Source organism: Brachyistius frenatus, unplaced genomic scaffold (assembly GCF_029030835.1).
Source record: "Brachyistius frenatus isolate BFR_SWC_R1_liver_20210118 unplaced genomic scaffold, ASM2903083v1 Contig_410, whole genome shotgun sequence".
Classification (NCBI taxonomy): Eukaryota; Metazoa; Chordata; class Actinopteri; family Embiotocidae; genus Brachyistius; species Brachyistius frenatus.
Window position 1 is genome coordinate 181580 of NW_027211009.1, and position 18807 is coordinate 200386.

Genomic DNA, 18807 nt, shown 5'->3' on the forward strand with positions numbered 1-18807 from the left:
CGGTTCCCTCCACGAGATTCAACTACATACCGACAACCGTGATGTTGCAGACTCCCTTCCTGGACCCGGTGCTGTTCTCCACAATCACCACATATCTGCCGCTGTGCCGGCGCTCCGCCTTCATCAGGCCCAGTGACATGGTGGTCAGCGTGTTCTTGAACATGATGTGTTTGTCGGCCTTCAGCTCCTCGTCATCTCGGTACCACACGATGGACGGAGATGGCTTTCCGGTGTAACGGCCCTGCAGCAGGCAGCTCTCTCCCACGCGGACAATGATCTTATCACGGAAGTCAAGTTCGATAGTTGGCGGCTCTGTGAGAATGGAAAGTGGTGATAAAGTCAAGTGATGTAACACACTGAGGACTCTCTGGGATTTTCTACTTCGTTTGGAGACATTAACTGAAACTTAATGGCTACTGATCAATCCACTGATTAATAAACAGCTCACCCAGCTCGTCCTTGCAGGTGATTGCTTTGGTGCAGAAGGATGGTTTGCTGGGTCCAACCTCATTGGCGGCGAGGACCCTGAACTCGTAACTGTCGCCCTCCCTCAGGCCATCGTAGGTGTACTTCCTCTCCATCAGCTTCTCCTTTGTCAGTCTGGTGAACTTGTCCTTGCCGATCATACGCGCCTCCAGGATGTACATGGTGATCTCTGAGCCGCCGTCAAACTTGGGTGCCTTCCAGGTGACGCTGATCAAATCCTTGGTGACTTTGGTGACCTCCAGCTCCTCTGGGCGGTCCGGGACACCTGAAGGTAAACAAACACACAGATGTTCTTTATGTCTGAAGACTGCTTTGGTCCCTTCAAATCCTCATTAAACGTTTGTTTAATTACACTCACTAATTGGTTCTTTGATGGTGATCTCAGCTGCAGTTTCCATGAAAGGTCCGATGCCGATGGCGTTCTCAGCCGCCACTCTGAAGAAGTAGGACTTTCCGAGGGTGAGGCCGCGAGCCACAGCGTTCTGTCTGCTGGCGGTGAAGGACAGCGAGGTCCAGGCCTTGCGCTCGGCCTCACGCTTCTCGATAATGAAGTTGCTGATGGGAGAGCCGCCATCGTTCTCTGGGAAGTACCAGTTTAGCTTGCAGGAGTCGATGCTCAGGTTCTCTGCGATGAGGGGGATGCCAACGGGCCCGGGGACGTCTGAGGAAGGACACAACCAAGTTTAATAAAACTAAATAATACTTTTAATGCGGTGCTCATTTTAATTCAATTTTGTTTTTCTCACCCAGAACTTCCACCGTGATGTCCTTCTTCTTCTCTCCTCCGGTGTTCTTGGCCGTCAGTGAGTAGACGCCGAGGTGTTTCCTGGCGCAGGGCTTGATGACGAGAGACGAGCTGATGGCCGTCGTCTCCACTTTGGCCTCTGGGGGCAGCGCGGCACCGTCCCGGCTCCAGGTGACCTCAGGGGGTGGCTGGCCGGACACATAGGCGATGATGCGGATAACGCCGCCAGCGTGGACCACCATCCTCTCCTTCACCGAGGCGTCCAGATCGACCCCAGGAGCAACTGGAAGGAAGAAACCCGACGTCAGAGTCTGCTCGCTTCGAAAGGACTCGATGAACATGTCCCTCATGTAACTGTTGGAGGCTTTCAGACCAACTTACTGGTTCTGTCATTGACCTCCAGGACCTCGGGGACTTCGCCTGGCTCGCCATTACCGGCAGTGTTGAAGGCGATCACCCTGAACCTGTACTGACCACCGGTCTTCAGACCAGCGATCACGAACCGGGTGCCTCGGATTTCTGTATCCTTGGCCTGAAAAAAACAAACACGGAACTTCTAAGATCGCACATTTCCATCTTTAAAACAGTCAGTTCATTTTATCAGAATTTTTTTTTAAAGGTCTCGTCAGGTGATTAGTTTCCTCTCACCTTGACCCAGGCCTCGGTGCCCTCCTCCTTGTACTCCACCCAGTAGCCGAGGATCCTGGAGCCTCCATCCTTCAGAGGAGGTATCCACCCCAGGTCCACTGTGGACTTCGTCCAATCAGATACCTTCGGGGTCGGAGGAGAGGGCGGGGCTACAGAAGGAGTTAGACAAGTGGTTAACGTCCTGCTCTGAGTATTGAAAACAGAAACTGGTACTATTTTAGAGTGTGACTCTTACAGATGGGGTCTCTGGCAAAGATGGGGTCTGTAGGTGGGCTGGCGAGTCCGGGGCCCGCGGCGTTGATAGCGGAGACTCTGAACATGTACTGGGATCCCTCAATGAGTCCGCTCACCACGAATGTCTCGGGCAGGCCCATGGGCCGGATCGGGTCACGGGTGACACGGGTCCAGCGTTTTCCTGTTGTCTCTTTGCGTTCCAGCCAGTAGCCAGTGATCGGAGTGCCGCCGTCATCCTCGGGCTCCTCCCACTTCACAGTCACGGAGTCCATGGTGATGCCGGTGACCGTCGGCTTCTCACACTGACCGGGGGCGGCTGCGGGGGCACAGGAAGGAAGTGGTGATGGTTAGAGGATTAAAACAATAGACCTAATGGACCTGAAGCATCAGTTATTTCCTGTCTGGATCTCGTCTCTCCTCCTTCACGGCTTTTGTTAAACTGATTTTGTTTTGCGATGAGAATCTGCTGAACTCACTGCAGATGTCCCGAGCGACCTCGGGCGCGCTGTCCAGAGGTTCTCCGACTCCATACTTGTTCTGCGCCATGATGCGGAACACGTACTCGTGTCCCTTCATCAGGTTCTCCACCGTCCAGATGCGGTCTTTGGGCTCATTGGTGACGGGCACCCAGGTCTTCCTGTTGGCCACCCGCTTCCAAATGACGTAGTTTGTGAGTTTGGAGCCGCCATCATCCATTGGCGGCAGCCAGGAGAGCGTAATCTTCTCTGCTCCGATCTCCTCAAACTTAATGGGAGTGGAGGGAGGACCGGGAAGGCCTGCGAGGACCGAAGAACAAAGTTAGAAAATCAGGACTCTGTGTGGTTCTTTATTTAAAGAATTAAGTATAAAATGAAAGATGAAACTTTAATTTAAGACAACAGATTCTGTAAATTTCATCAATAAACTGAGGCTTAGGGATAAACTGGAGTATATTCCTGCTTTATTCTCTGAAACCTGAACTGTGTTCAGTTCGGTTTGTTCGTACCGAGCACGTTGAGCCTCATCTCCTTGGAGGCCTTGCCGAGGCTGTTGGAGGCCACCAGCGTGTACAGGCCGGTGTCGTGACGCTTGCCCTGCTGGATGAGCAGCGTGCAGCTGTCGTCGGACACCATCTTGTTGATATGCTCGTCGTACTGAACTTCCACCTTGGCGTCTGGCTTGTGGGGCGGGGCCTTGTACCAGGTGAGCGTGGGGAACGGACAGCCGCACAGCTTGGCCACTATGCTGATGTCGGAGCCTTGCTCAACCTCCATGAACTCCTTCAGCTCGATGGACGGAGCACCTGCAGGCCAAACGATGATGAGGAAAAGTGAGTATTACTGAATCCTACATTTCCCATGATGCAACTTTACTGTGTGTTTCATGAAACTGGTCAGAGAGACTTACAGGACTGGTCCTGGATCTGGATGGGTCCGGCAGTGGTTGAAGGTCGGCTGGGTCCAGCCATGTTGTAGGCCACGACCCTGAACTCGTACTCGTCTCCCTCGTTCAGGTCCTCCACCTTGAAGGTGGTGGTGTCTACATCTCTCCTGTTACACCTGCCGGATGCAGCACAGACAGTTCAACCGCAGGTAAAAAACAAACCACCAACACAAACGGAAATCAGGACTCAAACTGTTTGAGAAGTGAACGGTGAGTCAGACTTTCATATTACATGAACTGATTCATGTTTTGTGGTCAGAAAACAGATTAAGTTGGGAATATCTGCAGCTCTGTGTAGATGTTTAGACCATAAACAGATCTGACCCAGTCTTCTCTGGATTCGTCTGGTTCCCATGTTGAGAACCAGACGTGGAACCACGAATGAAGCTGTACCTCCTCCAGGACTCCTTCTGGCTGCTGCTGGCTTCCCAGCAGAGCAGATCAACACTGTAGTGGGTGACGGGGGCGCCACCGTCGTTCCTCGGAGCCTTCCAGGTCAAAGTCACCGTGCCCTTCTTCACACTCTGGATCTTCAGCCTCGTTGGAGGATCGGGAGGATCTACCGACACAACAGATCAGTGTAAGATCACGAACTCTGAGAAAAAAGTCTTCAGTCTGTCAATCCATAAAACCAACTTCTTTTATTATAAAGTGCAGATATTTGTTCAGATGTCCTCTGAAGTTTCTGTCTCGTACTAATGTTGAGATCAGATTTAAAAAGCCTCTTGAATTTGTTATAAATGAGGTTTTGATGTGTACATGACAGCATCATCTGCATACTGGAACACTGTGAAGTAAAAACAGGAAACAGACCTGAAACAGCACAGTTTATTAATCTGCAGGTAAAACCAGCAGGAAACAGTGGAGGACATGATGAAAGAGAAAGTAAACATACGGATGGGATCTTTGGCTTTGGCTCCCTCAGGGGTCTCGACCAACGGACCGAACCCAAAGCGGTTCTCAGCCCGGATGCGGAACAGATACTCCTCACCGCCAATCAGGTCTAGAACCACCAGAGACTGAGCAGCACAGGCCGGGTTTACCTGAGGGAAGGAGATCAGGGTTAGATGGCACAGTATGTTTCGGTAAGCGTTCTGTCACAGCGTGTCAAGGGTCGTACTTTGGTCCAGGCTTTGCCCTCCACTGTCTTCTTCTCAATGAAGTAGCTCTTCACCCTCTCTCCACCATCACTCTCGGGAGGTTTCCAGGTGAGTCTGCAGGTTCCCCTCGTTACGTCGCTCACCTTCAAGTCTCTCGGCGGTCCGGGAAGGTCTGCGGATCCACAAAAAACATAACTTAAAAACCAGTAGACTGACTGGATCTCAATCGAGTCCTGTTTTTTAATTGTTACTCCGGCTGTGCCAGCCTGCTCTTCACCACACACACTCTCTTTGGATGGTTAACCCTCCACGTACCGAGCACGTTGACTCTGACTTTGAGGACTCTGTGTCCGGCAGGATTCTCTGCGTTAAGGATGAATCGTCCGCTGTGGCTCAGTTTGCTCTCCAGGATCGAGACCACCGACGTTGTGTCGGTCGAGTGTATCTGAGACGAAAACAGCAGCATGTTACACTAATTCGACAAACTGAACCAGAAACTGATTTATTTATAATTTAATCTGATCTTGTAGCATTATTAAGGCTGAATTAACTTTATCACTTCAATGGTTTTAAAGATGATTTAGATAGATGTTTTTGGACATTTTTTAAATGATAATTATGATGTTGTTCTGACAGAAGTTGTTGTTGTTCATAGCCTTAACACAAACTAATCTGTCCCGGATGAAGTCAGACCTCGGAGTCAACGGGCAGCGTGTGCACTTCGTTCTTCTTCTCGGTCTCGGCGGTTCCGTCGAAGTTCCAGGTGACTTTGGGAACGGGTCGTCCGGTGATGGTGACGGGGATTCTCAAAGTGGTTCCCGCTCTGCAGTTCAGCAGGTCGTGAGCGCTCACATCCAGACTCAGAGTCGGCTCGACTGGAAAATAATCGTAGATAATAAGGGTTTGTGAAGCTTCTGTTTTTTTAAAAAATACGTTTGTATATCTGCAAACTACAGTTCAGATCAAACTGCAGTCTTTTTTCCAGTCAATTTGGATATAAAATCTGCTTTGAAATCACCTTAAATTTCTGCCACTGTACAAAATGACCTCATCAGTGTAGAAATGGCTGCTGCAAATTTCTAATCAGAAACTAAATATTTATGTCCACAGTAACTACCAGAGATATTGATCCTTATGGGATGCCATCATTGATTTTAAACCTGCAACAACAGTTTTAACTAAGAGATCTCTATCAGCTGTCAGAAGAATTATCTGAAGGAAGGACATCACTACACGTCTCTTACGCAGGATGTCCTGAACCAGGATATCCGACGTCTTGGCGGGTTCAGAGTTTCCGGCGGCGTTCACAGCGTAAATCCTGAACTTGCACTTCTTGCCCTCCTTCAGGTCAGGGACGGTGATTTCAGTGGTTGGGTGGAGCTTGTCTGCGGGGTTCACCACCCTCCAGTCAGGAGAGCCCTCCTCGTGGACCTCCACGATATAACCCTTAATGGGGCTGCCTCCATCTTTCTCCGGGGGGCTCCACGTGAGCGTGATGCTGCTCTTGGTCTTGTCTTTAACCTCGGGGGTTCCAGGTGGGCTCGCCGTTTCTACGAAAGGAGAACTTAGTCTTTATCCTGTCAGATAACGAGCTCTCGCTCTGTCAGTGCATCTTATGACCAGCTGTGGTGTGATGAGACTGAATAAAACCATTTAAATTTCAGGGAGACAGCTCGACAGAAAATCAGGTCTGAGTTTAAAATAGTGTCACACCATAAAAAAAAACGGTCACTCACTGCATGGGTCCATGGCGAAGCGGCACTCGCTGGCCTCGCTGGGCGGTCCGACTCCTGCGGCATTGCAGGCAGCGATCCTGAACTGGTACTCAGCGCCCTCGATGAGCCTCAGCACGGTGTACTGCAGACCCTTCACAGCTGGTTTGGTGACCGGAGACCGGTTGACACGACCCCAGTACACAGCACCGCGCTCCCTCTTCTCCAACCAGTAGCCCTGGATGGTGGAGCCGCCATTTTCCAGAGGCGGGTCCCAGGTCAGCGTCATGGTGGTCCCCGTGGCTGCGATGATTTTGGGGTTGCGTGGAGGTCCGGGGAGGCCGAACGGATCCCTCAGCTGCACTTTCTCCGAGTCGCAGCCGTCGCTGACGCCGTACTTGTTTTCAGCTTTGATCCTGAACTGGTAGGAACCGTTCAGGTCCAGTTTGTAGACCTGACGGAGCAGAACCGGGACAGCAAAGCATTTAACGACAGCATCAAACTCTGTTCAGATATACTTCACTGTTCTGGGATTCTCATATTGAGAAAATTGTTTTAAGTTTTTAATGTGGTCCCATTTAAATCCACATTAACATGTATTTAATCTTGTTTCATTATTGACAACGTCATGCATCTTTACTTCCAAAGAAATTTTTTGTAAATTATTCCGAATATTTGGACAAATAAAGTTTCTGTCGGGTTAAATTGAAGAAATCATCATTTTAAATGGTGAAAAACCTCCATGCTTAATTTATAACAGGCTTTATTTGACTTTCTGTCCCGGTTTCGGTTCCAGACTTTACTGACCCCGTATCTCCTGTCGATGAGGTTGATGGTCAGAACGTCAAAGTCGGACTTCTTCTTGCTGGCGTCTCTGCGCTCCACGATGTAGTTGGTGAGCTCGCTGCCTCCGTTGTCCTCTGGGGCGTCCCAGGTCAGGTAGCACGAGTCCCCCTTGATATCCGAGACCACTATGTTCCTTGGAGGAAGAGGACGGTCTGAAGACGCAAGGTTGGGTCAACGTTAACGCTCAACGTGTAGACATGAAAACAACTTTTGAACAACAGCTCTGTGACACATCAACAGTAAACCAGACGGGGGACTCTGGAGCTTACCGAGGATTTCGACCCAGATCACATGCTGAGATTTGCCGTAGCAGTTTTCAGCCACCAGCTTGTAGTTGCCTTTGTCCTGCCTGATGGTTTCTGGGATGGCAATCTTTGTCTTCATCGTTGTCCGGTTCACCTGAAGATAAAAACAATTTAGCTTGTCGTCTGCTCGTCGAACCAAACTGGAGGATTTCAGTCTGAGAATCACAGGTCACATTTGTTCTGTAGTGGGCACTTGATGAAAGGCTGTCAGTAAATGAAGGGTTCATCCTCTGGTGAGCAGGAATGTGCTCAGTAGAGGCCTTATTCTTTTTAAGGTTTCGCTGCCTCAGTCCATGACCAAAACTCCTGTAAAAGAAGTATCCAAGAAAAATGATAGATGTCCAAAAATGACGAATCCCAAAATGTAGTCCGTTAATCAACCAACCTCTACAGTGTCAGTGATCAATACCATGAAAACATAGAGGTAAAATAGAAGGAAAATGGGAACAAGAGGATGGAGAGACTCAGTGGAGAGAAGAAATGTAAATACGAGTACCATCAGCAGATTGATGATCTGTGGGAACGCCGTGAAGGCTGTGGAGCGGCTTTGATTTGTGGATTCCGATCCGTTTCTCACCTCTTCGGTCTCCATCGTCATCTTCTCCTCGTCGGGCTTGTCGATCACCACGTCGTCCTTCATCCACTGCAGCGTCGGCAGAGGAAGTCCTCTCACCTCGGCCGGGATGTCGACGGCTGCACCTTTCTTCACGATGATGGCGTTGCGCTTGAAGAACTTCAGGATCGTAATGACCGGAGCAACTGCGCACAAAAAAACAGGTGTCAGTCCTTCACACTTTCACACAAAAGTATAATTTTAACGTAAAAGGTTTTCACGTACTTTCATCGTCCTGGATCTTGACGGTGATCGGCTTGGACGGTTCTCCATCCCCGACCTCATTCACAGCTTTGACGCGGAACTGGTACTCCTGGTTCTCCGACAGGTTCTCAATGGTTCCACAGCACTCTGTGAAGACCTTGCGGTTGGCCACGTCAAACTCGTTGCTGTCGGACCTCATCTTCTCCACATAGTAGCCTTGAATGGGGCTGCCGCCGTCGGTGCGAGGCGGCTGCCAGGCCAGAGTGATGGAGGTCTTGCTTCTGTCGGTGTAGTGCAGTTTCTCGGGGGCGGATGGAGTACCTGGAACGTTGTGTTGAGTTTAGCCATGACTGGGCAGCTGTTTCTCTTCAGGTACAGAATAAATGTGAGCTAATTTCATCTTTCAGTGGGTTTACCTTTGGCATCCTCAGCCAGGATGGGTCCCAGGTCTGTGGGAACTCCATTGCCATACTTGTTCCTTGCGATAACCCTCAAGTCGTACTCCTCGCCGGCCAGCAGGTCCTGGATGTCGCACTTGCAGGACGCCATCTCGACGGGCTGGCGGAAGAGCTTCATCTTGGCGTCCTTCCTCAGCACCTCGTAGCCAATGATGTCGCTGCCGCCGTTGTCCACCGGGTCGGACCAGGTGATGACGATGTTCTTCTTGGTCACGAGGATGGTCTTCAGGTCCACCACTGGTCCGGGCACATCTGTAGAGACACAGACCAGTAAAATGCCAGCCAGGTAAAGATTTTTTATGTCAGCTTGGAGTTTCCATGTTTCTCTTATGTACTGAAGTTAAAACTCAACAAAAACATCTCAACGCATTTCCTTAGTGCACCACAAATGAATAACAACGCATGAGCCTCCTCGACCTTGTCAGAGATTTTAATGCTGCGTTTGTTTTTGTGACACTGACCCATGATGTCCACTCTGGTATCGGCGGTTTTGGTGCCACTGCTGTTGGTGCCGGTGATCTGGTACTTTCCATGATCCGCCCTCACCACCTTCTTAATGAACAGCACGCTGTGCTTGCCCTCCGTCTCCAAAACCACTCTCTCTTTGTCGACCTCAGCCTCGTCTTTGGCCCATTTGACCTCCGGCTGCGGTCGTCCCGTCACCACGGCAGGGAGCCTCAGGGACTCGCCGGCCTTGATCATGATGCCGTGCTTCACAGAGTCATTAAATTCCACAGCAGGAAGTTCTGACCGACACAGAGGGGTAATAAGATTGATTTTTAAGATGTAACAGCAACCTTGAACATTTTCTTAGAAACAATCACAGATTAAGCTCCGCCCTCGGATCAGTCCTCATAAAACTGTCGGTACCTTGAGGCTCTGTGACGGTGACGGGTTCAGTCACGCCGGGAGCTCCAGGACCGGCGTCGTTGACGGCGACGACCCGGATGTAGTAATCTGCGCCCTCGGTGAGGCCAGTAACGGTGTACATCAGCTCTTTGCACCTGAACTCTGTGCTGCGGGTCCAGTCCTTCTCTCCGACCAAAACCTGGGACCAGTAAAAACAGTTCAACATCATCCAGGACCAAGATTTCTGTTGGTGGTTCGGCAGATGTTGGTAGAATTAAATCAGCAGTCCAGGAGAATGAACTGTCTGTACCTTCTCAACATGGTATCCCAAGATGTCTCCTCCTCCGTTGTACAGAGGGGGCTTCCAGGCCACAATCACAGAGTCCTTCCCAGTGTCGACGATCCGCGGACTGGGGGGGCCAGGAGGCACTGGGGAGGGGAAGTGAAGGGCAGATTTAACATTTCTCTTCAGGACACGGTTTGTCTGCAGTAAATGATAAAAAATATTTATAGGTTTCTATTTCATGAATCTTTGGACGTTTGGTTTCATTATTTATTGTCATTTTATAATAAATGTCTGAGCTGGGATGTAAATATTTTGTATTAATATGTTGTTTGTCTACGATCTGCAGCCTCGCAGCATTTTACATGATCTGAGATGATGAGACCTGATGGTACTTAGTGGAAACATTCAGTTTGTTTTAAATGTACTGAAATGTCGTTAAAACCCGGTACGGAGTTACTTTGGATTTCATGACTTCTGTCCTGCAGAATTTGATGAATGTGTTTGAGGCTCCTACATGAACCCTTTCAATAAAACTCACGGATGGCGTCCATGGCGATGGTGCGGTCGGTGGGCTCGCTGAAGGGCCCGGGGCCGGCCAGGTTCTCTGCGCACACTCTGAAGATGTAGGTGAGTCCCTCCATCAGACCGGCGATCTTCACCGCCAGAGAGTTGAGGAGGACTCGGTTGACTCGGGTCCAGTGTTTGCTATTCACCTCCTTCCTCTCGATCCAGTAGCCCAGGATCGGGCTGCCGTTGTCCTTCGGCTCGTGCCAGGAGATGTGGGCGGTGCTCGCCGTCACCTCGTGGACTCTGGGCGTGTTGGGGGCATCTGGTGGATCTGAGGGGGGAAACAGCAGTGTTTATTGATTGGTGTCATTCACAATACGACCACCGGGTGGAGTCAAAGTGTTGAAAAAGATCCTTCACGGTTTTTAAAATGTTTCTGTGGCTGGTTCCACAAAAATAATGTAAAAAATAATTCACTTATAATTCATTAATAAACATATTATCATACATATTTATTTGGATGTTTCTTCCATAGAAATGTTATTAATTAAAAGGAATTTTTTTTTAAAACTGTTTAAATTATTTAGTGTTCATTTAAAAAAACAAATTTAAGTAACAATAGAGCTATTATGTAGCATTACAAATAGTTTTCTTTAATTAAATGTGATATTTAATTTAAAAAAATTGTTAACAGAATTTACAAATATATTTAAATGTATTCATATTTTAGAGGATACATGTAACTTTTAGTGCATAAAAATGTTAAGTGAACACATGTAAAATGTATACATTACTGCAAATATAATATATTTAATACATTGGTAAAATATTTGGTAATTAAAAGAAACAGTTCATTAACATTATTTACCGATGGATTACATATTATGTGACATTTGAAATTAAATCTTTAATATGGATTGGTACATTTCTCTATTAAATTGTATTAAAACCTCTGAATGAGGGAATCTATCCAAAGAAAAGGGTCAGATTTATTTGGGTGTGTTCGTCATATTATATATTATTATCTGTGACATTGCATGTGTCCTTCGTTGTTTTTCCGTGGTTACTTACTGAACTGGTTCTTGGCGACGAGCGGCTCAGAGATGCACGGGAGGCTGATGCCGTACTTGTTCTCGGCCGTGACTCTGAAGATGTATTCCTTGCCTTCGATGAGCTTAGTGACGGGGAAGCTGGCGCCCTTCAGGGTGGACGTGATGGTGATCCAGCCGATCTCGTCGTTCTTGTTGTCCTTCTTCTCCAGGATGTAGTTCAGGATCTCACTACCGCCGTCGTCCTCCGGGGGCTCCCAGTTACAGACGGCCGAGGTGTTCCTGATATCGTCGAAGGTGAAGTTGATCGGACAGCCGGGTTTGTCTGCGGGACGAAGGAGTCAGGATCACAACAGTATATACGAGTATAATCATGTGACCAGCAGCTTGGAGTATCAGTAAACTGAAATAGATGAACTCGTTTCTCACCCAGCACGTTGACAATGCAGGAGGCGGTGGCGACGCCGTGAGTGTTCTCCACCTTGATGGTGTAGTTTCCGTGGTCGGGTCTGATGGCCTCACGGATCATCAGCACGGTCTGGCCCTTCTGGGTCTGGTCCATACCAAGACGCTGACGCAGTGGAGTCAGGAACTCCTCCTCGGGTTCTGGGACCTACAGGACACAAAGTCAGAGTTTAGGAACATGTAGGAACACATTCAGGACTTCCAGATGTAATTGATAGGACACAAACCGAGGTCTTGCTCTTCTTCTTCTTGACCACAGGCACGCCCTTCTTGATCGGCTCTTTGGTGACATCCTCCTCGTTCCTCAGCCAGGTAACTTTGGGGTACGGCGACCCGGAAATGTAGGCGTCGATACGGATCTCCTCACCCTTCTTAATGCACAAACCAGACTGCACACGGGCATGCAGGTTCACCTTCGGTTTATCTGGAAGTGCAGAAAACAGTTTGGAAATTTAAGCTTTAATCTAATTTTGCTTGGACAGTAATCACTTAAAATCATCTGTCGTTTCACTCACCAACGGGGTCTGCAGCCTTCATGGGTTGTGAGCTGCGAGACGGCTCACTGACTCCGGCAGCGTTCTCGGCTCGGACCCTGAACTGATACTCCATGTCCTCCTTCAGGCCTGTCACCACGTAGGAGAGACCGGGGACGAGGCTCGGCGTGACCCTGTCGAAGCGGTCGCCATCCTTCTCGATCACTTCCACGATGTAGCCTTGGATGGGGCAGCCGCCGTCGCAGTCCGGAGCCTTCCAGGTGACGGTGATGGAATTGGATGTGGGGTCGTGAGCTTCCACCTGGATGGGTGGGTCTGGTTTCTCTGTCAAAAATCAATATTAACAACAGACAGTTGTTAGTTGATCTGAAAACTTCTGATTGTCTGATGTTCTGGAGCTGAAAACAGAACTTACGTTTGACTTCCTCGGTGAGGACCGGGTTGCGTAGGTCCAGGTGTTCCCCCGCTCCGACCTTGTTGACAGCCTTGACCCTGAAGTAGTACTCGCAGTTGACGTAGAGGTCTTTGACAGTGCAGGTCAGGACATTCTCCCCGGACATCACGGGCATGTAGGTCTTCTTGGAGGCCTCGCGGCGCTGCAGGGTGTAGCTAACGATCGGCGTGCCGCCGTCATCCTCCGGGGCTTCCCAGGTGATCTGGCAGGAGTTTTTGGTGACATCGCTGGAGGTGATGTCTTTGCACTGACCGGGGAGTCCTGCGAGGTTCAGAGAGGAAACAAAAATAAGTCAGAAGGCGACTCCTCTTTGTTGAAGATTGTACCAACAGCAGAGCTGCATGCAGGCAACCAAAACCAAAGACTTGATGGTGTGAAACTAAATCACTGATGTATGAGTCCTCCTACCAATGACTTTTACGTTGATGGTCCCGGTGGCGGTTCCCAAACTGTTCTCCAGAGTGATGGCGTAGGCGGCGGCATCGGCACGAGTGCACTTGAGCAGCTCCAGGTGAGCGCTATTCATCTCCACTGTCATGGAGAGGCGGTCGCCGGCTTTGCACTCCACCATGTCCCTCTGCCAAACCATTTTGGGGGTCGGTATCGCCCTGTAGGGGATGTTCAGGTGCAGCTTCTCGCCCTCAACCACGACCACATCCTGCGCCTCCAGATCCATGGTTGGAGCACCTTGATACCAAAGGGCAGGATAATTATTCAAGGTGGATTCTGAGTGTTGTGGTTTATATTCCTAAATCTTAACTCTGTCCATGCTTACAGTCGGGATCCTTGGTGAAGACTTTGTCTGAGATCTCGGAGGGATCGCTGACGCCGATGCAGTTGATGGCGCGAACTCTGATGACGTACTTCTTCTCCGGTTTGATTCCATCGTCTATCTTGAAGTTCAGCTCCTTGATGGGCCGGTTGTTCACCCTGAGCCACTTCAGCTCCGTCCGGGCCTCGGCCACTTCCACGTGGTAGCCGGTGATTGGGCAGCCGCCGTCCTTGGCCGGAGGCTTCCACGTAACGTTGATGTGTTCCCTGCTGGCGTCGGGGATGGCCACTTCCAGAGGAGGAGATGGAACGCCTGCACAGAGACGAGATAAATGACGCTATTTATTTACCCAAACAAAAACTATTTTTTTGTTTTATTTATTAAGTTCGATTGAAACATGTGAGTGAAGGACGTCCCCATCAGGTGGAAAAACACCTGAAAACTGTTAAATTCCCACATCTGCGCTCGCAGTGCAAACTTGATGCTCTCTTACTGGTTGCATCCTCGATGGTGAGGATCACAGTCGGTTCACTCGGGTCTCCAACTCCGGCCTCGTTTTCAGCTCTGACCTGGAACTGCACCTCAGACCCTTCATCAACGTCCGTCACCTTGAACTGCGTCTGTTTGTCTGGAGTCTTGCAGCACTTCAGCCAGCGAGTTCCCATCTTTTCTTTCTTCTCAATCACGTACCTGCGGAGCAAAATGTTTGTGTTGCTCAATCGATTTGGAACAGTATGAAGGAAAACCACAAGTTTTATGTTTTTAGAGTGATCTTAGTGCAACGATGGTGAACCTTTAACTGCTGGTTCTTGTCTTTTTCACATCAGATATTACTAATAAGCACATTCACACGTCTGTCAGCATCCTCTCAGTTACCATGTACAGGTTTGTAGATAACAGGTTGGTGGCCTTACTTGGTGATGGGTCTTCCACCGTTGCTCTTGGGAGGTTCCCACTTCAGCTCGACGTGTCTCCTAGTGACCTCCACCACCGTCAGGGCGTAAGGAGGTCCAGGAGTGGCTGCAGGTAAGGTGACAAACGTTAATGTCCAAACCAGTTCGGTTTGTCTGCAGACAATGCAGCTCCGTTTTCTTTGCAGGGCAGACTAAAGATCAGAGGTCATAAAGGAGAAACTCACTGAAGGTGTCCTTGGCGAGCACTGCATCCTCCAGCTCGCAGAAGTCACCTGTCCCTACGGCGTTCTCAGCGGCAACACGGAACACATATAGAGATCCTTCGTTGAGAGGAGTCACTGAGTACTTCAGCTCCTTGACGGTGGTGTCCACAGCCTGCCAGGCCTTCCGCCTCACGTCCCGCTTCTCCACCATGTAGTTGGTGATAGGCGAACCGCCGTCGCTGCTGGGAGCCTGCCACTTCAGGTCAGCGTTGATCTTGGTGATGTTAGTCACCTCCAACCACTGTGGAGCCGTCGGAGGGTCTGTCGAACGGAAAACAAAGACGATCAGTTCAAATAGCTCAAACTCAAGGACACAGTTCTCCTCAGGCTCTTCGGAAACCGGGGCTGAACTTACAGAGTCTCTCCTTGCAGACCACAGGGTCGCTGGGCTCGCTGGGCTCACTCTCGCCGGCCTTATTGACAGCCTTGACCCTGAACGAGTACTCCTGCTTCTCCATCAGACCCTGAAGCTGGTGCTCGGTCTGAGGAACGTCCTCTGCGATCCGGATCCACTCCTCGCTTCCAGTCTTCTGGAACTCAATGACGTAGCCTTCAATCTTCGCCCCGCCGTCGTGCTCTGGCCGGGTCCACGCCAGCAGGGCCGAGGTCTTGGCAACGTCCCTGACGACAGGTTTACCAGGAGCCCATGGAGGATCTGAGGAACAGTGAGGTGTTGTTACTCCTACGCTCATGATACACACGAGCCCACGTGGACTCATCACAGTGATTGACACACGTCTTACCAATGGGATCTTTGATGAGGAGGGGATCAGTCTCTGCACTCGGTTTTCCAGGTCCGGCCAGATTCTCAGCCAGAACACGGAAGCGGTACTTCTTCTTGGTGGGGAGTCCTTTTACCCTGAAGCCACACAGTCAAAATGAAAAAACATTCACCCTGTTGTCTGATGCACTTTCATCTTCACAGCTGTAATTAGAGGACTTCCCTACCTGAAGGTTGTATCCTTAATGGGCAGCTTGTTGCATCTGATCCACTTGTCACTCTCTGGATCGAACTTCTCGATCCAGTATCCGGTGATGGGGCTGCCGCCGTCTTCGTCCGGCTCGAACCAAGTCAGAGTCACAGCGTCCTTGGCGATGTCGGAGGGAGTGACTCTGGTTGGAGGACCAGGGGGATCTGAAGCAGGTAAAAAACATCATTACTTATTATTGGATATTCGTACGTGATCTGCAGACATACGTTTTGAGAGAAAGGAGTGGAAAACTTACCGAAGGAATACTTTGCAATGATTGGCACGTGCTCTGCGGGTTCACCGATGCCGTACTGGTTCTCAGCGCTCACCCTGAAGACATACTCCTTCAGAGCTGTGAGCTTGCAGGCCTTGAAGGTGGTGTGTTTCACCGTGGCGGACAGCTTGACCCACTCCTCTTTGTCGGTCTGACGACTCTCCACGATGTAGTTGGTGATGGCCGAGCCACCGTCGTCCCTGGGAGGGTTCCAGGCCAGGAAGCAGGACTCGTTGGTGATCTCGGAGATATCGAAGGCAGCTGGAGGACCCGGTTTGTCTGTAGAGGGTGGGAGAGAACACACAAGAGGGATTAGGTTGGTCATTTTTATTGGAACGGCCTCATACGAGCTTCATTGGTCGGATACAAGCTGGATTTCCTCTGCATTGGTACGACTCTTTAACTGACTAACTAAAACTCTGAAGCTCATTGAGACGTGTTGATCGATAAACTGCCTGCAGTTCCCACTGACGATGGTTTGATAAATCAAATCGGTATTTATACCGAGGATGTTGACATCGATGGTGGCGGTGGCACGTCCGCAGGTGTTGACTGCCTCGATGATGTAGGTGGCTGTGTCCCCTCGGGTGGTTTTGCTGATGGAGAGTTTGGAGTGTCCCGGCTGGGTGTCGATTGCGATGCGGTCTTCGGCCCGCAGGACCAGGTCGGCCTTGGTCCACTTTACCCGGGGATCCGGTTTTCCTTTGATGTCTGCAGGGAGCTCAATCTTGGTTCCGGCTCTGGCGGTCAAACCAGCCAGCAGCTTCACGTCCAGCTGGATCTCTGGAGGATCTGTAGGATGTGTAAAGACATCGGTTAAACTCCAACCTCGATATAGTGATTTTAATACTTGTAGTCCCAACCTGATGGATCTTACTTCTAAAAGGTGTCGGTAAGGTGCTCTGACTTTGAAGCAGCTGTATATAAAATATTCAGTTTGTTGAAGACTACTAGTTTTCTTCAGATGTTTAATCTCTACATTATGTTACTCCCACGTTGTGGTTCATCCTGCCAACACGACACGTTATCCTGTTTTACTTGAGCTCCCATCCGGACCAGCGCGGACCAGCCTACCTTTAGCGTCCACGGCCTGGATCTCGTCGGTGGCCCTGCAGGGTCGGCTGGATCCCAACTTGTTGATGGCTCTGACTCTGTAGGCGTACCACTGGCCCTCGATCAGGCCGGTCACCTGGAACCTGTGAGCACACAACACAGATTATAGACAGCTGTCCCAAAGTACGGACCCAGGAATCAGTCCTCGACTGTGGGGTCTTACTTGGGTTCAGGGATGGGGTCACCGCAGGGTTCCCATTTGTCCGTGCCACGCTGACACTTGTCCACCACGTAGCCTTGGATGTTGGCGCCACCGTCGTACTTCGGAGGCTCCCAGGACAGAAAGATGCTCTTAGCGCTCTTATCGCGCCACTTAAGGTTCTCGGGAGGATCAGGTACAGCTGCGGAGTAAAATATGAACAAAGATGAGATTTTGGATAGTTGTACACAGAGATTTAAACAAAGTCGACTCTTGATTGAATTCAGAGTAAATAGACGCTCACTGGCAGGAGATGAGACGTTGACGGGCTCGTCGATGTACGCCGGCTCTCCAGGTCCACACTTGTTGCAGGCGGTGACGCTGAAGAGATACTCCTTCCCTTCAGCCACGTCTGTCACTGTGTGCTCCAGGTCCAGGACGCCCGTTGCCACCTGCAAAACATGGCAGCGCAAAGCTGAGCAGTTAGCACAAAGGACAACTGATGGTCCTGGTTCATCGTCACACGCTCTGGCTTCAACTAAACCTTCTGTCACACTTCACTGTCAGTACGCCTGGTCCCAGATTCTAGCAATTTCTTTTGGGTGTTTTTTTTTTAATAGACGTGTTGTAGAAATCAGTCCCTCCAGAGTTTTTTTGTGATTGTTGGGATCAAAATGTTTTAATTTTGTGGTGGACTTTCTGAAAAATGTCGATGAAATTTGTGGAGTTTTTTTTGCATAAAATCGTGGGAATTAGAAAAAGTTGCAAGTTCAGAAAAAAAAGTGATTTATTTTTTTAAAGCACTACCTGATAAAGGAATAAATCTGTAATCACTTCCTGTGATAATCATGCTGCACATCACAGAAATATGTCAGTTATAATCTTTGTTTATGCATTTATTGAACTTAGAGAACCGTGGAGATCAAAGTTCCTAAAAGCTGTGTATGTATCCAGAACAGACAGTCTGTGACTGTAATATAGAAACAATGACTACAGTCAAAGTAAGAGCTTTAGATGCTGTTTAATTCATGTTCATTCAACACATAGACCTGCTGGATGCACACAAATAAAGAGACGTCTCTGACAACTGGACGTGTGGATAAAACTAATTTAACATACAGTAATATGGAATCACTTCCTTTGATCATAAATATTTAATTAGACAATTTTATTCTGAAGGCCACATTTCCCATAAACCCCGCCACTTCCTGTTTTTCCTCTTGTTCCGGTTTCCTCCAGTGAAGTTTTATTTGGTGATGAAAACAGGAGCACAGACTTTCTGATTGGAAATGAGGAGTTATTGTTGTTAATAAAGAGAGTTTTGTTTGAAAATATTTACTTTATGTTTTAATACTTTCAGCACAGATTGTGATGATGACGTTTTTTGCGGAAAAATTGCAGGAATAAAAAAAAATTGCAAGCTCCCGCAAATATCGTGGAGTTTGCTTGAATTCGCGTTAATTATTGCGATCGCAAGAGCTAAC

The 18807-nt window shown here is 49.2% G+C and overlaps 1 protein-coding gene across 1 annotated transcript in view; it reads right to left on the bottom strand.

Moving 5' to 3' along the window:
* ttn.1 (titin, tandem duplicate 1) overlaps positions 1–17775 on the bottom strand; it is a gene marked incomplete at its 5' end in the record, with an annotated part of 76027 nt that extends 58252 nt beyond the window's left edge. Inside the window, 44 exon segments of the mRNA XM_069725127.1 lie at positions 31–312; positions 449–751; positions 845–1147; positions 1233–1514; positions 1613–1763; positions 1880–2028; positions 2115–2429; positions 2590–2889; positions 3099–3395; positions 3500–3651; positions 3929–4094; positions 4431–4578; positions 4656–4807; positions 4951–5080; positions 5329–5510; positions 5880–6185; positions 6372–6801; positions 7155–7345; positions 7463–7592; positions 8076–8257; positions 8337–8636; positions 8732–9025; positions 9235–9519; positions 9644–9821; positions 9933–10051; positions 10447–10746; positions 11487–11789; positions 11894–12077; positions 12157–12353; positions 12445–12747; positions 12839–13138; positions 13286–13564; positions 13653–13961; positions 14143–14339; positions 14564–14669; positions 14788–15087; positions 15182–15481; positions 15570–15685; positions 15775–15961; positions 16054–16350; positions 16576–16863; positions 17146–17267; positions 17348–17525; positions 17628–17775. Of these exon segments, the coding sequence (XP_069581228.1) occupies positions 31–312; positions 449–751; positions 845–1147; positions 1233–1514; positions 1613–1763; positions 1880–2028; positions 2115–2429; positions 2590–2889; positions 3099–3395; positions 3500–3651; positions 3929–4094; positions 4431–4578; positions 4656–4807; positions 4951–5080; positions 5329–5510; positions 5880–6185; positions 6372–6801; positions 7155–7345; positions 7463–7592; positions 8076–8257; positions 8337–8636; positions 8732–9025; positions 9235–9519; positions 9644–9821; positions 9933–10051; positions 10447–10746; positions 11487–11789; positions 11894–12077; positions 12157–12353; positions 12445–12747; positions 12839–13138; positions 13286–13564; positions 13653–13961; positions 14143–14339; positions 14564–14669; positions 14788–15087; positions 15182–15481; positions 15570–15685; positions 15775–15961; positions 16054–16350; positions 16576–16863; positions 17146–17267; positions 17348–17525; positions 17628–17775 (10141 nt within the window).
* Between the last annotated feature and the right edge of the window lie 1032 nt (positions 17776–18807).